Source organism: Halichondria panicea, chromosome 5 (assembly GCF_963675165.1).
Source record: "Halichondria panicea chromosome 5, odHalPani1.1, whole genome shotgun sequence".
Taxonomy (NCBI): domain Eukaryota; kingdom Metazoa; phylum Porifera; class Demospongiae; order Suberitida; family Halichondriidae; genus Halichondria; species Halichondria panicea.
In genome coordinates this window covers 1,296,822-1,314,104 of record NC_087381.1, presented here as the reverse complement: position 1 = coordinate 1,314,104, position 17,283 = coordinate 1,296,822, and the positions used below count along the sequence as shown (strand labels likewise).

The 17,283-nt window shown below is 39.7% G+C and overlaps 2 protein-coding genes across 2 annotated transcripts; both read left to right on the top strand.

Annotated features, from left to right (window-relative positions):
- Positions 1–474: 474 nt before the first annotated feature.
- LOC135336168 (uncharacterized) lies at positions 475–2,490 on the top strand. The gene has a single exon (XM_064531890.1). The coding sequence runs from the start codon at positions 523–525 to the stop codon at positions 1,780–1,782; it is 1,260 nt and encodes a 419-aa protein (XP_064387960.1). The 5' UTR covers positions 475–522; the 3' UTR covers positions 1,783–2,490.
- An 8,995-nt stretch (positions 2,491–11,485) lies between these two features.
- LOC135336348 (uncharacterized) lies at positions 11,486–16,666 on the top strand. The gene is made up of 3 exons (XM_064532111.1): positions 11,486–13,178; positions 13,540–13,583; positions 15,083–16,666. The coding sequence occupies exons 1-3, from the start codon at positions 11,939–11,941 to the stop codon at positions 16,445–16,447; spliced, it is 2,649 nt and encodes an 882-aa protein (XP_064388181.1). The 5' UTR covers positions 11,486–11,938; the 3' UTR covers positions 16,448–16,666.
- Positions 16,667–17,283: the final 617 nt, after the last annotated feature.

The window sequence follows — 17,283 nt, the reverse complement described above, 5'->3', positions numbered from 1 at the left end:
CTGGTCAAGCTGTATAACTATAGATCAATGTGACAGCACTAAATCCTTCACTGAGAACTAGCTAGCCAAATTGGCATTTTTTACTGCTGGTGCACTTAGATGGACTCTCAATAACGTAATGCACTCGGCGAAAGTATACACAGCAAATATCGAAGTTTCTGCAAGAAGAGCATTATTGTGGCAGCCATGGTATAATAATTATATGCATGTAATTAAAACCGATCTTTGGTGAAACCATGGTACAAGGTGTTGTGTTATCATGCACATGCAGTGCCAAAATGAATGAATCATCATGCAAGCAGTCAGAACAAACAAGCAAGCGGTAGAATCACCATGCAAGCCTCCCGTGCACACTTCTCTTGTAAACAAGTTACACAACAACCTGTAACTCATCGATGCATTAGAAAGGGAAATATTTACCGAGTGCTGCACCGCTTAGTATAAAACACGGCAACTACATAACCCCATGCACAGTAACAGCCTCTCTATTTCAAGTCAGTGGTAGAGTTTCAACTGTGAATTATGGAGCTAAACACTGCCTACAAAGTTGCGCACGCCAACAAGAGAAGAGAAACACAAGCCATTGCATTGCAAGGAAACACTGCCTACAATAACTATTCTACCCAAGATAATGGCTACACTATGGTTGAGAACAATGGGAGAGAAACATTTGCATCAACAAATAACACAGCCTATGCAATAAACAGAGAAGTGTTTACAACAGAAACTAATTCCACCTCCAACGTTCTGAACAATACAAAGAAAAAAAGGCAAGGATGTGCTAAAAATGAATGTGATAAGAAGTGGTTTGCAATCCTTTCCGTTCTAGCTATTGCTTTTTTATCTCTGTTGCTAGCTGTGGCAGCACTGGTATACACCAACATAGCGTTGAAGAACAAAGAAGATCAGTCAACGACGGAACAACTAAATAACCAATCCAGCACAATTGAGCCTTTTAATCTTGGAACAATCAACAACCCGGCAAACTCTTGCAGTGACATTCCTCAAGACCGACCATCTGGAGAATACTGGATTACCACTGACAGTACTAGCTCTCCTGTTCAGGTCTACTGTGACATGAATCGAACAAGCTGTAGCTGCAACACTGCAGGAAGATGGATGAGGGTAGCCAACCTTGACATGACCAATCCCAACCAAAATTGCCCCGAAGAATTGATGCTGGTAACCAGGGAAGAACCACCATTGCGTACTTGTGGCCGAATGGAACGAAGATGTACTTCTACTACCTATTCAACTTATGGGGTGGAGTACTCGAACGTTTGTGGTCGAATCATTGCATATCAAGATAGTACTCCGGATGCTTTCGATCCATATTTCGATAACAGAGCTTTATCTATTGATGATGGTTACGTTGATGGTGTGAGCCTAACCCATGGTCACTCGCCTCGTCAGCACATCTGGACATTTGCTAACGCACTTCATGAAGATAGCTCTATGAGAACAGTGGTATGTCCCTGCACAAGACCTGACCGTCCCCGTCCCTACACTGGAGTTGTACCTCCATTCATCGGTCAAGATTACTTCTGTGAAACTGGAAGCCGACAGCTCTTTAATAATGGTATCTTCTATGCTGATGATTTGCTCTGGGACGGTCAGGGATGCGGGGGTACCAGTACTTGCTGTGAGTTCAACAATCCACCATGGTTCTGCAAGCAACTCCCTCAACCAACTACAGACGATATCGAGTTGAGGATTTGTGCTGATCAACCTTTACGTGATGAAGACACACCAATTGAGATTACCGAAATATACATTCGCTGAACACATTTTCGTTTTTACACACTGTAGCTATAGCTCTAGAACCAAGAGTAGAAACTGAATAATATAGCAGCTATAATAATTGCTATGAACGTCGTGATAGCTGTAGCAATTCCCTACGAAGTAATAACACTAATCGTAACCTGTACACGAACGTTTTATACATTCATTGAAGTATTCAATCAAGATGTGCAATTTTCATACAAGATTTTTATGCATTCGAATTCATGCAAAATGTGCAAAAGCTGCTTCCTGAATGAGAACTTTAATTGAATTCCATTCAGGACATCTATTCTTTTTTTAGTATCTCCGGACTCCGGAGAGCTAGCTGAGTGGGATTTAATCCTCCAGAAGCAGCAGCTTCATACTTTTAACCGTGACAATCCTCCTCTGCTCTCTCTCTATCGCTCTGCCTCCCTTTCGTTTATCTATGACCATGCACACCTTAGAAGAATATGCACACATATATCTATGCATATACATGTATCCTCCGCTACCCCAAAGGAGGTTCAAGAGGGTCAAAAAGTCGAGGAAAGTAAATTAAAAAAATTCGGAAAAAACTTTAAAAATATTTTGAAAACTGTATAATTTAATATGTACATCATGCAGCTGTTATCAATTAGTGGTAACGTAAGTGTGGTACGTACGAAAATCAAATTATTCAAGGTAATTGTACGAAAATGTTTATTTGGGCAGTTCAACGAAAATTTAACAGGAGGTCAAGCAGATTTAATTGCCGATTTCCGAGTTTTGACCATTAATCATCTCTTATAATTAAACGTTGTGTTTTAATGACTGTATGCATATCTTGAACGAATTAATGTATATATATGAATGCATCAAAATCTTGAATGAACGTGTATCTTGAATGAATATGTATTGTAATCTGAATGAAAATGTAACATTTGAATTTTGAAACAAACGGCCCACCATACACCAATAATTATATTACTACGGCCGGTAATCAATATTGGCTTGCTCTATATAAACATTGCAAGTTATGTCAAACCACTAAGTATATCAAACCACTAAGTATAATTATAATAAGCTATCTGTTCAGTCAGTTTCTTGATGTGGCCTTTTCCTGCAGAAATAGAGCATTTTGAACACGAGTGAAAATGTGTGCAATAATTGAAAACACACACAGTCAATAGCACTGTGAGTGTCAATTCTATGTACAACCTACTGGTTGTACTAATAGATAGAAGTGACGTTTGATTTTTTTGAACTTTGACGTCAAATAGTGCTGACATCAGCAGTAATGACTTAATGGAGGCGGTGAGCAAAACCGAGGAGGGAGGTAGATCTGAAACAAGTATGCAACAACAGTGGCCTTGAGGACCCAACTCAACTCAAGTATATTATAGAGTTTAGCTAAGAATTCCCAATGGGCAGCCTCCCACACTTGTTGTCGATCGAAAGCAGATGACATACTGTGTAAGCGGTAAATACCAATTAGAAAAAACAAGGAAATGTAGCGCGTGCTGCACTGAGATGTATACAACACAGCAGAGTCTGTATATACAGTAACAGCCTCTCTGGTAGAGTTTCAACAGTGAATGTTATGGAGCTAAACACTGCCTACAATGTTGTGCACGCTAACAACAGAAGAGAAAGAGAAACACAAGCCACTGCCACTGCGTAATACTGCTGGAGATACTAAATCTACCGAAAGTTGTGTCCTGGATAACAAAAGTAACACAAAGAGAATAAGGCAAGAAGTGGCTAAAAATGAATATGGTAAAAAATGGTTTGCAATTTTTGCCGTCATAGCTTTTGTTCTGTCTCTGTTGGTAGCTGTGGCAGCACTGGTGTACACCAATATAGAGTTGAAGAACCAGATGATCAGTACCAATAAGCTGGTACAGTCAATGAACGAGCAACTGAACAACCAATCCAGTCAACAGATTCAAATCCTACAAGCTCAACTCAGTAATTCAATTTTACTCCCTTCAAAACAAATTTTCTGAGCAACTGAGCAGTACTAATAAGCAAGTACAGTCTACCAACGAGGAACTAAACAACCAATCCAGTCAACTCAGCAATTCAATCCTAGCTCTTTCAAGTAACACTTCTGAGGAAATTGAAATTATTATTCGAGACCTCAATGACGTACAGTCCATTATTGCGGAGTTAGGTCCAATGGCATTCTACCCTGGAACTAGAATAGGAAACCCAGCAAGCTCTTGCAAAGACATCCCTCAAGACCGACCATCTGGAGAATACTGGATTACCACTGACAGTACTAGCTCTCCTGTTCAGGTCTACTGTGACATGAATCGAGCAAGCTGTAGCTGCAACACTGCAGGAGGATGGATGAGGGTAGCCAACCTGGATATGACCGATCCCAACCAAAATTGCCCAGAGGGATTGAGACTGGTAACCAGAACAGAAAACCACCATTGCGTACTTGTGGCAAACATGCACTGGGATGTCTACTACCTATTCAACTTATGGGGTGGAGTATTCAAAGGTTTGTGGTCGAATCATTGCATTTCAAAACAGTTCACCAGATGCTTTTGCTCCATATTTCAAAAACAGAGCTTTATCTATTGATGATGTTTACATTGATGGTGTGAGCCTAACCCATGGACAGTCACCTTGTCAGCATATCTGGACATTTGTCAATGCAATCGATGAAACCCGATCCGATGGCGAGGCTTGTCCTTGTACACGTCCCGACTTCCCCTATACATTGGATTTGTACCTCCCTTCATCGGTCAAGACTACTTCTGTGAAACTGGAAGCCGACAGCTCTTTACTTATGATACCTTTTATTCTGATTATCCACTCTGGGATGGTCAGAGATGCGGGGGTAACAGTACTTGCTTTGAGTTCAACAATCCACCTTGGTTCTGCAAGCAACTCCCTCAACCAACTACAGACGATATCGAGTTGAGGATTTGTGGTAATGAGGACATTTAATGAAAACACACCCATTAATTGAGCTAGTTGAGATGCACATACGCTGAAAGTATTTAAATTGAACACATTAAACACTCAACATAACGCAAGTTAAAAAAATAGTAACCATGCAAGAACACCACTTGTTTAATTTTTAATTATTATGCTTTTTATATTGTCATGAATAGTTTTCTCATATTAAATACAAACTGACGCATGCAAGCATAAGCAAGAAACCATCTTGCATAGAGTACAATATCAACTATAATTATGTTATAATCATAGTACATAGTCTACAAGAATTCTCGATTCCAAATTGTAGTCATAATTATAATTAGACACTAGTTGATAAGATCTACATGGGAAGTACATGGGAAGTACATGGGAAAAGTGCCAGAGCAGGTATACTATGGGACTTAGTATATCTGCAAATTTACTTAGTATATCTAGTACTCCGTTGTCAAGTAATTGTATTGTAGTCAAGTGGTTTACGCATGCGCACTAGTATCTAGACACTGTTTTATCGATGTCCATGTGATTTAGAAACGCTCGGGATACTAAATCAGTGCCATTAGGCCCATAGACACTTCCAAAACAGTGTCTAACTATTATTTATAAGCACCCTGTAATGTGCAGCCTAGCTCTCACACCACACTACTCTTATAACATAAAACCTGTAAGTAACTGGTTGGCATCAGATGACTTACTAAAAATAAACAATTGAAAGTGGCCTGTCATCAACTTCATTAATGTTGTATATATTATATAATTATGTGGTTAACTGGCCATGGTATGCCATTACATTATTTCTGCTTGGAGCTTATCACTTCTACGTAATAGCGGGATATTTTTGGGGGGGGGGGGCAAAAAGTTCATTGTTTTCGTGGTTAAAGCCCTGAACGTGAATATTTTACAAACGATTGAAGAGATTATTGACTATCTTTACCTGCAGTACAAACAGCAACCCCAAAAATAATATCCACAAACTAACTAATCGGAACTTACCCGCTATATATACGGTAGATAGATAGACAGAAGTAATTTGAGTAAACTATGACAAAGTTTTGGCAATATTAAGAAGACTAGTCTCAGACCTTAGTGCTGCAATTGCTGTAATAATTATAACCAGAACAAATGAGAAGATGTTACTACAAGCAATCAATATCCAATCATCATACTCTGTGTACGAACATTGCCATATACATGTAATAATTATGTCAAACAACTAAATATAGTAGGAACAGTGACTAAATGAAAGAATCATCATTCAAGGGGTCAAAACAAACATGCAAGTGGTAGAATCATCATACAAGCCTCCCACAATTCTCTTGTAACTGCAATAACTAACACATGTTGACAGTATATTAGCCTGTCTATTTCAAGTCAGTGGTAGAGTTTCAACAGTGGATCCAAACGTTGCCTATACAATGTTGCGCATGCCTCGATGGAGGCACTTTGTACAATTGAACATTTGCATGCAACATTTACTGCATAATAATTATAGACTGCAATTATTGGGAATCTATAGGCAGGAAAGGTGCAAAAAAAGTGGGAAATCATCGACTTGATTGTTGCTAAAAAGGATTGCAGAAACCGGGCAAAGCCCAAACACTCCAGAAGTACAAATCTAGATGCTGTATATACAGTTCAGCTTTTTTGCAGCTCTTTTCTCCCTCCTGCAGCTATAGTACTAAGTAAAAAAGTTTGCGAAGCTTCGAGATTGTTTCAAAAAGCACATAATTATGTAAAAAATTTGCCTGCTTCGTAGCGATGAGAGCACTAGTAATGAAGACACATGCACCCATCGAGCTACCTTAAGGTGACATATTTTTGCGAGTATTAATTTCTGCTATTTCTGCGAATGAGAGCAAAATCGCAAAAATGTGTACTCGCAGATAATTAGAAATTGTAATGAATCTCATTAAACCCACTTTTTAGTAATTAGAAACGTTATAATAACATTAATTTCACAACTTGAACACAAGAATTAGCAGAATTTAATACCATCAAAATGAGCTAAACAGTGAACACAAACAAATCTACCTATGAAAATATGTCACCTTAAGCTAGTTGAGATGTACGTTCGTTGAACCACACGCTCAAGACAATTAAATGCGAATAGACACTAATATGCCATGGTTGAATGGCCAGGTTATTTTAATGCAGTAATTTTCTTTTTTGTTAGCAATGTAGTCACATATATACGCAATCGTATTTACATCATACTTTTATCCAACAGCAGAATTAGCATGCACTATACAATACGTGATAGAATTAGATATACATGTACTATAACAGTAGTCGTCAGAATAAGCTTTCAGTTGCATTTTTCAAACGGTTGTTAAAACGCTGGCGTAAAAACGGGACAGCAACGCAAGGAAGTACGGTACGGTAATTAATTTACTGTTAGATTAAGTAAACGGAATAATTAATGGAGAGGATAGAGCATCTCGCTCCCAGGTACTAGGCAGAGGGTGGGGGGAGATGATCAAGCGATACCAAGAGTTTATGATAGAGAGAGAGTATCGAACGTAGGCATACTGTGTATCAGATGTATGCGGAGAGTAACGTGACTTCCTGTATCTGTTACAAGCTTGGAATTTGCACACTGACCAATCCAAGCGTGGGTGATGTAATCTACAACCCATCCAAGTGTGGGTGATGTAATCTACTTTCTTGATAGATGACATCACCCACACTTGGATTGGTCAGTGTGCAAATTCCAAGCTTGTGACAGATACAGGAAGTCACGTTACTCTCCGCATACATCTGATGTACAGTATGCCTACGTTCGATACTCTCTCTCTATCATAAACTCTTGGCGATACTGGGACACTGGCACCATCAGAAAGAGAGTAGCATGCATAGATCTATTTTTCCTTTCACTTTTTAGCAATTGACAAATGATGAATGAAATGGTTCACAGTATAAATATTTAAATTGAGCATGTGTGCATACTATTATTATGCATCATTTTCAATGTCGTACCCATCCTGCCCCACTGCTAGTGAACATTGTGCAGCATCCAGCAGCCCCTCCCACCAATATAGGACATCTCTTATATGAAATTATCGGATTTTATACAGCCCCATGCATGCAACTAGCGCCGAGGGTTCTGTACTTTAGTGCTCTAGTTGTAGTCAGAGCTAGGAGGTCCGACATGCGTGCATGAATCACTACAAATTCAGTGCATTAATGTCAATGCGGTCACGTGATGATGTTGAGGTCAATGCACTAGCATTTGTAGTGATTCAGCATGCATGTCGGACCTCTTCTCAGTTGTAGTATAATTGTGCTTACAATTAGTTACAAAATAGCTCTGCACGCTTAGTGTTGTATTGATTATGTAATAAAATGTGTTTTGCTGTTTTGTCAAGTGTCAAAATGAATGCACACGGTTATGCAAGTGGTAGAATCATCCTCATGCAAGTCACCAAATTCTCTTATAACACAACCTGTAACTATTGCAATGGCCAGCACCTCAATACAGTAACAGCCTCTCTATTTCAAGCCTGTGGTCTGGTGGAGTTTCAACAGTGAATTATGGAAGTAAACATTGCCTACAAAGTTGCGCACGCTAACAACACAAAAGAAACACAAGCCATTGCATTGCAAGGAAACACTGCTTACAATAACGATTCTACCCAAGATAATGGCTACACTGTGGTTGAGAACAATGGGAGAGAAACATTTGCATCGAAAATTAACACAGCCTATGCAGTAAACAGAGAAGTGTTTACAGCAGAAACTAATTCTACCTCCAACGTTCTGAGCAATACAAATAGTGGAACAAGGCAAGTCTTAACTAAAAATGGATGTACTAAGAAGCGGTTTGCAATCCTTTCCGTCCTAGCTTTTGTTTTTTTGTCTCTGTTAGCAGCTGTGGCAGCACTCGCGGCAGCACTCGCGTACTCCAATATAGAGTTGAAGAACCAGGAGGATCAGTCAATGACGGAACAACTAAATAACCAATCCAACACAATTGATCCATTTAATCTTGGAACAATCAACAACCCAGCTAGCTCTTGCAGTGACATCTCTCAAGACCGACTATCAGGAGAATACTGGATTGTGACTGAGAGTACTAGCTCTCCTGTCCAGGTCTACTGTGACATGATTCGAACAAGTTGTAGGTGCAACACTGCAGGAGGATGGATGAGAGTAGCCAACCTTGACATGACCGATTCCAACCAAAACTGCCCAGAAGGATTTAGACTGGTAATCAGGACGACACCACCACTGCGTACTTGTGGAAAACGTGCACTGGGATGTCTGTCTACTACCTATTCAACTTATGGGGTGGAGTATTCAAAAGTTTGTGGTCGAATCATTGCATATCAAAGTAGCACTCCGGATGCTTTCACTCCATATTTCTTCAACAGAAAGGTATCTATTGATGATATTTACGTTGATGGCGTGAGCCTAACTCATGGTAACTCGCCTCGTCAGCACATCTGGACATTTGTGAATGCAGTCGATGAAACTCAAATCGATAGACGGGTATGTCCCTGCACAAGACCTGACCTCCCCTGGGATGGAGTTGTACCTCCATTCATTGGTCAAGATTACTTCTGTGAAACTGGAAGTCGACGAGCATTTAGTGATACCTTTTACCCTGATGATCCACTCTGGGATGGTCAGGAATGCGGGAGTACCAGTGCTTGCTGTGAGTTCAACAATCCACCGTGGTTCTGCAAGCAACTCCCTCAACCAACTACAGATGATATTGAGTTGAGGCTTTGTGGTGATGAGCGCATTAGCAATGAAGACACACCCATTGAGCTAGTTGATGTGTACGTCCGTTGAATCGCACGCTCAAAACAATTATAGACACTATAGCAGGACGAGACATAGAAATTAATGTGTGTTACAATTTTTTAGATCCCACTTGTATGTGTTTAGCAGGGAATTATGAGCCATAATCTCATAGTTTCCCAGGGAATTATAAGCTTGAGGGTATATAAAGTACAAGTATAATTTTTTGAATGTACAGAAATGATAAGTAAATCTGTAGCTGCATGCATGAAAATTAGCTATGGCTGTTCAGTTTTTTTTCACTACCAGTTTCTATAGCGTTTGCTGGGTTAATGGTAGGGTTCACCAGTATCTTTTCTTGTCTCTATGAGGAACACTAAGAGCCAATGATTTTAACTGTTCTGGGTCCATTGTCACAACCATGAAAGCATGTCTTCTACATGTAGCACTTGTCAACTTTGTCCTCTTGACTTCTGTTTCTATCCTGTAGCCATGTTTCAAAATTGTTTACTTCAGTAGACTCCTGTGTCTTTTTGGGAACGATAGTGCACTGTAGCATTGCTACAAGCTGTTCCTTGCTAGCTAGTCATACAGATCTGAACAGTTTACTGACTCTTAGAAGCTTGAGTGCAGAGAAAAGAGGAGGCTGGGCTCATTTGTTGCAGAGCGCTTCCTGCACAAGGTGGAGTCACTAGTTTGTCCATTCTAATATTGAAGCAAGGCCAATGCAAAGGTTTTTTAGCAGAGAAGCAGAAATCATCTAGCTTATCAGAACAGGACATTTTCAAAAATAAAGCTGTTGCTAAGGCTTGCTGCTTTTATAGATACACTTCTTGCCTGAGGCAGCCAATGAAAAGTGGAATCTAAATCAGTTAGCACATGTGCATTCGGTATCTATATAATAGTTAGACACTGTTTAGGAAGTTTCTACATGATTTAGAAGCCCAAAGGGCTGGTTGTAGTATCCCGAATGCAGTGAGGGTTCTACTAGCCCTGAGGACTTCTACATCATGTGGAAACTTCCTAAACAGTGTCTAAGTATTTTAGATCATAGCAACCATGAGTATTTAGCCAATCAGATTTGAATGTTCTTATCTAATCTTTGCTACATGATTTTCTAAGTGAAGTGCATGATTTTCTAAGTAAGTACACGATTTTCTTAATAAGTACATGATTTTCTAAGTTGGATAGAACACTTCCTTTAGCCAATCAAATTGCAGTATTTATGGCAAACATGATCTAAGGTTATATAGTGTCCCTTATCCCTCGGGCAAAGCCCTCGTGATATGGGACACTATAACACATAGATACTTCATGCCCATGTACTATCTATAACATAAAAGGGTTACCATAATTAGTTTTATATACACTAATTATGCCTTGAGGCGTAGCCACACGAGGGATACGGTAAGTGTGTGTGTATGTGTGTCTGTTCCAGCTGTAACTTCTCACAATGCGATGAAAACTAACAGCTTCTATAGGCTTCTAGCCACGTTCTCTGGATTTTTATTCGTGGATTTGCAAACAAATTTTTTCTTTAGTTATAACAGTGCATCATCACGTACTAACTGCTCAGTTGTGGTTGGGGAAATTCCGCTTGTTGGTTAGCGAAGGCAAACCCTTCCATTAGCAAGACCGTGTCTTCTAGCTTGCATGTATGGTTTAGGAATTATTTTTATTAATTGGGTCGATCAGCAGTTATGCACCTCTTTCACCTCTACACAGCAAAAACACATAATTATGTTTTATGAGACACATCATCGTATTTTAGTGTTAAATGACAGAAATTTATGTCATTTCTATGAGTTTTATTTAACATGTTTTATGTTACTGTAACGAATGTGTTTTTACTGTGTATTGTTAATAGCTAAGAATCCCCGGCCTATGAATTAATTCACAAACAATATGCCTAGTTAAGCAAATAGGCAGCCTCCCACATACAATTCTCAACATATCAGCCTGTATCAGCTATTTGAAGACATACACTGTATAACTGAGGAATGACAAACAATGTGATCGAGTGCTGCATGTCTGGGATGTATACAACACACAGCAAAGTCTGTATAACTATGTAGAGTAACAACATCTCTATATCGAGTCAATGCATGGTAGAGTTTCAACAGTGAATTAAGATGGAGCTAAACACTGCCTACGATATATTGTGCACGCTAACAACAGAAGAGAAAGAGAAACACAAGCCACTTCATTGCAGGAAAACACTGCCTACAATATCAACCAGAGAAGTCTCACCCAAACAGATAATAAGTACAGTACCGTTGAGAACACTGGATACATAACGTATGATACTGCTGGAGATACTAAATCTAACGAAAGTAGTGTCCTGGACAACAAAAGCAACACAAAGAGAATAAGGCAAGAAGTGGCTAAAAATGAATATGGTAAAAAATGGTTTGCAATTTTTGCCGTCATAGCTTTTGTTCTGTCTCTGTTGGTAGCTGTGGCAGCACTGGTGTACACCAATATAGAGTTGAAGAACCAGATGATCAGTACCAATAAGCAATTACAGTCCATGAACGAGCAACTGAACAACCAATCCAGTCAACAGATTCAAATCCTACAAGCTCAATTCAGTCATTCAATTTTGCTCCTTCAAAACAACTTTTCTGAGCAGCTGAGCAGTGCTAATAAGCAAGTAAAGTCTACCAACGAGCAACTGAACAACCAATCCAGTCAACAGATTCAAATCCTACAAGCTCAATTCAGTCATTCAATTTTACTCCTTCAAAACAACTTTTCTGAGCAGCTGAGCAGTACTAATAAGCAAGTACAGTCTACCAACGAGCAACTGAACAACCAATCCAGTCAACTCAGCAATTCAATCCTAGCTCTTTCAAGTAACATTTCCGGGCAAAATGAAATTATTATTCGAGACCTCAATGGCGTACAGTCCATTATTACGGATTTAGGTCCAATGGCATTCTATCCTGGAACTAGAATAGGAAACCCAGCAAGCTCTTGCAAAGACATCCCTCAAGACCGACCATCTGGAGAATACTGGAATACCACTGACAGTACTAGCTCTCCTGTTCAGGTGTACTGTGACATGAATCGAACAAGCTGTAGCTGCAACACTACAGGAGGATGGATGAGGGTAGCCAACCTGGATATGACCGATCCCAACCAAAACTGCCCAGAGGAATTGATGCTGGTAACCAGGGAAGAACCACCATTGCGTACTTGTGGCAGACATGCACCGGGATGTGTGTCCACTACCTATTCGACGTATGGGGTGGAGTATTCAAAAGTTTGTGGTCGAATCATTAGATATCAAAGTGGTTCTCCAGATGCTCTTCATTTATCTTTATCTATTGATGATGTTTACGTTGATGGTGTGAGCCTAACTCATGGACAGTCGCCTCGTCAGCATATCTGGACGTTTATCAATGCAATCGATGAAACTCGCTCTGATACAGAGGTATGTCCCTGCACAAGACCTGACCTCCCCTACACTGGAGTTGTACCTCCCTTCATTGGTAAAGATTACTTCTGTGAAACTGGAAGCCGACAGGAAATTGCTAGTATCTTCTACCCTAATGATCCACTCTGGGATGGTCAGGGATGCGGGAGTAACAGTACTTGCTGTGAGTTCAACAATCCACCGTGGTTCTGCAAGCAACTCCCTCAACCAACTACAGACGATATCGAGTTGAGACTTTGTGCTAATCAACCTCTTCCAGATGAAGACATACCAATTGAGATTGTGGAAATATACATCCTCTGAACACTTTTTCATTTTTACACACTGCATGTAGCTAGCTCTAGAACCAAGAGTAGAACTGAATAATATAGCAGTTGTATTGATATGAACACCTGTAGCAATCCCCTACAAAGAACACTAATCGTGTAACCTGTGCACGCTTAAGAAAGCGTACCGTATAGCGGGTATATTTCGAGGGTATAAATTTTCGCAGATGTGCCTTTAGAAAGGTTTTCGCGGATTTAATTTTCGTGGAATAGCGCCTTTTTTGCAGCATGCATGCATGGAATATTAAATTCGCGGTTATAAATGTTCGCGGTTCATGCCTAATCCGCAAAAACCACAAACATTTATACCCTTGAAATATACCCTCTTCCCAACAGTGCTCCTCTTGGCTATACTAACGGACGAGACTGGACAGTTTGAGGTAAGGGTTAATCGTCTTTGGAATACTCACAGGACTGGAGTATGACCTGCTCATTCGAGCATTTTTGGGTAGCTCAGAGGCATCAAGAGAATCTATGTTTTCTCAAGCAAAATATAACTGAGTTACGAGTTGGCTAGAATCAGAGAAGTCCAGCAGCCTGCTAAATCTTTTTGAAACGTAATTTAAAGTCATTCAATCATCCTGAAGTTGCCCTGGGTCACTGTAATCGTGCTGCAGCACAATTGGCAACTCCCCAGGCCTTTGTGAAGCAGCTCCCTATGTGCATCTTTTGTGTACTCACTCTGTGCATTTTCATTTCGATAACTGCTGATCGAATAATTTGGGCCCTAATTAAGAGATAACGGATGTACGTCACAGGTGTGCATGAATTGTTAAATATGACTACGGAATAACGACAAATGTGCATTAGCAACAGTGCATGTGATACTCAATTCCATGCATGCATACATGATTTCTTAAATATATGTGAGGAGAAACATAATTATCATGCAGTTGAACCACTGAACAGAAGATGCATACATGTAGGGCAATATACGAGATTAAATTTCATATTTTGAGGAAACAGTGGAACACACACATAATTATATGCAGACAGAACACACATGTTTGGAGGCATGCATGCATGTGAGGAATGCAACCCCCTTTGAACACTGCTATATAATGATATCAGACATTAGTATCCATTTCTCCAATCCCCGCCATAAAACGTAATATCCTTACAACAGCAGATGGTACATGATCACATAATCAGGTAATTAATGTGAAGAAATGTAAAGAATTGAGGAAACAACAGTTAGCTATAATACTATAGTGCAACGGACAGAACTAAAAGAATCCCTGCAGCCAAGAAAAAAATTACCATTATAGAAGTGAGGACCTATAATTATATAGGAGTATCCACCTAAACCCCACAGAAATGTTAGATTAATATTAATATGGATGAGTTTCTCGCCATCCAGTCTTCAGCACAAATTTGATTACATGGTATACTATGACAGGTATAAATTTTGATTACATGGTATATACTACGACAGGTATAATGTGCAGTTCATGCATGCGTGCATCTATACATGAGACTGATTACAATGATGTTTGAACTGTTGATGATCTTGTCTTCTTAGCATATGGTCTAGGTCAGCTTGGGAACCAACCCATGCAGCACCTGCTACACTGAGACACATGCACACACACCTCCCATGCACACTCGCTATCATGTATCAGATGAGATTGACTATACGCCCAAATACTCAATTAGCTAAGAATTCTTAATGGCAGCTTCCCATGCACACTTAAGATGAGGTCGGAAATACCATGCAATTAGTCAAGCATGGAAAGGAATGTATACCGAGTGCTGCACTGAAATGTATATAGAACACAGTAAAGTATGTATCCATGCAGTATTATAGTAACAGAAAAGTCTGTATATACAGTAACAGCCTCTCTATATCAAGCCAGTGGTAGAGTTTCAACAGTGAATTATGGAACTAAACACTGCCTACGATGTTGTGCACGCTAACAACAGAAGAGAAAGAGAAATACAAGCCACTGCATTGCAGGAAAACATAGCCTACAATGTTAACCAGAGAAGTCTCACCCAAACAGATAATGAGTACAGTACCATTGAGATCACTGGATACATAGAGCATAATACTGCTGCAGATACTAAATCTACTGAAAGTGTTTTGGACAACAAAAGCAACACAAAGAGAATAAGGCAAGAAGTGGCTAAAAATAAATATGGTAAAAAATGGTTTGCAATTTTTGCCGTCATAGCTTTTGTTCTGTCTCTGTTGGTAGCTGTGGCAGCACTGGTGTACACCAATATAGAGTTGAAGAACCAGATGATCAGTACCAATAAGCAAATACAGTCCATGAACGAACAACTAAACAACCAATCCAGTCAACTCAGCAATTCAATCCTAGCTCTTTCAAGTAACATTTCTGAGCAAAATGAAATCATTATTCGAGACCTCAATGACGTACAGTCCATTATTGCGGAGTTAGGTCCAATGGCATTCTATCCTGGAACAAGAATAGGAAACCCAGCTAGCTCTTGTAGTGACATTACTCAAGACAGACCATCTGGTGAATATTGGATTGCCACTGACAGTACTAGCTCTCCTGTTCAGGTCTACTGTGACATGAATCGAACAAGCTGTAGCTGTAACACTGCAGGAGGATGGATGAGGGTAGCCAATCTTGACATGACCGATCCCAATCAAAACTGCCCAGAAACATTTAGACTGGTAACCAGGACGACACCACCACTGCGTACTTGTGGCCAAGTGGAAGGACCAGCAGGATGTACTTCCACTACTTATTCAACATATGGAGTGGAGTATTCAAAAGTTTGTGGTCGAATCATTGCATATCAAAATAGCACTCCGGATGCTTTTACTCCATATATCTATAACAGAACTTTATCTATTGATGATGTTTACGTTGATGGTGTGAGCCTAACCCATGGTCAGTCGCCTCGTCAGCACATCTGGACATTTGTTAATGCAATCGATGAAACTGCTTTCGATAGACGGGCATGTCCCTGCACAAGACCTAGCCGCTTCTACACTGGAGTTGTACCTCCCTTCATTGGTCAAGATTACTTCTGTGAAACTGGAAGCCGACAAACGTTTAAATTTAGCATCTTCTACCCTGATGATCCAGTCTGGGACGGTCAGGGATGCGGGGGTACCAGTACTTGCTGTGAGTTCAACCATCCACCGTGGTTCTGCAAGCAACTCCCTCAACCAACTACAGACGATATCGAGTTGAGGATTTGTAGTGATGAGGGAATTAGTAATGAAGACACACCCATTGAGCTAGTTGAGATCTATGTACGCTGAATTACACACTTAAGACAATTAGACAGTATTAGAGCCGAGACCACGTTCAATTAAAGCTTATCTAATCTGGTGTGGCATGCTAGCATAATAATTAGTTATACACACTAATCATTAATACGAACATTTTAGTTTTGACAGAGTCAGTATAATTTATATAGTAACGTTCTCTTTCTGTTAGCAATGGAGTTACGTACGTACTACATATTATAATTATCACGCTTTTACCACTCTATATAGCTATTCCAACCGCAAAAATTGCGTGCAAGATAAAAGACAAATGATGATAATATGCATGTACTTGTAATAATCTACAGTAAATACAATAATAATGATCTTGACACTTGACACACATTAAGTAATTCATCAAATACAAAATTTGCGATTTGTAAGAATTTGCGCAAAGCTCGCAACAAAACATTGTAGTAATAATTATGATGAAGAGATAATTACAATCATGAAAATAACACGCGCAATACGAGAAACACATCCTAAATACAATCTACTACTAAATTCGTAGTTAAGCACCCTAAAATGAATGTGCATGCAGCCTCCTAATTATGCAGATGAATGAAATACGTACAAGGATTAATTAGACAAATTTGGAGGGGAAATGTAAGAAACAGGGAAGCTGGAGCAGACTGATCATTACCCCGTGTGTGTGCGCAGCAGGGGTAGAGTGATTGGTGCATGTGCGTGTCGGTTTGTGTGTGTGTGTATGTTCTGACCGTAATACATATGCATGCAGACTATATCACTTATAAAAATTGATCTAACAACTGTCTCTGAGAGCATAAAAAGAAAAAATGTTGCGTCGAAGAGATAACATCCCCCTCCCG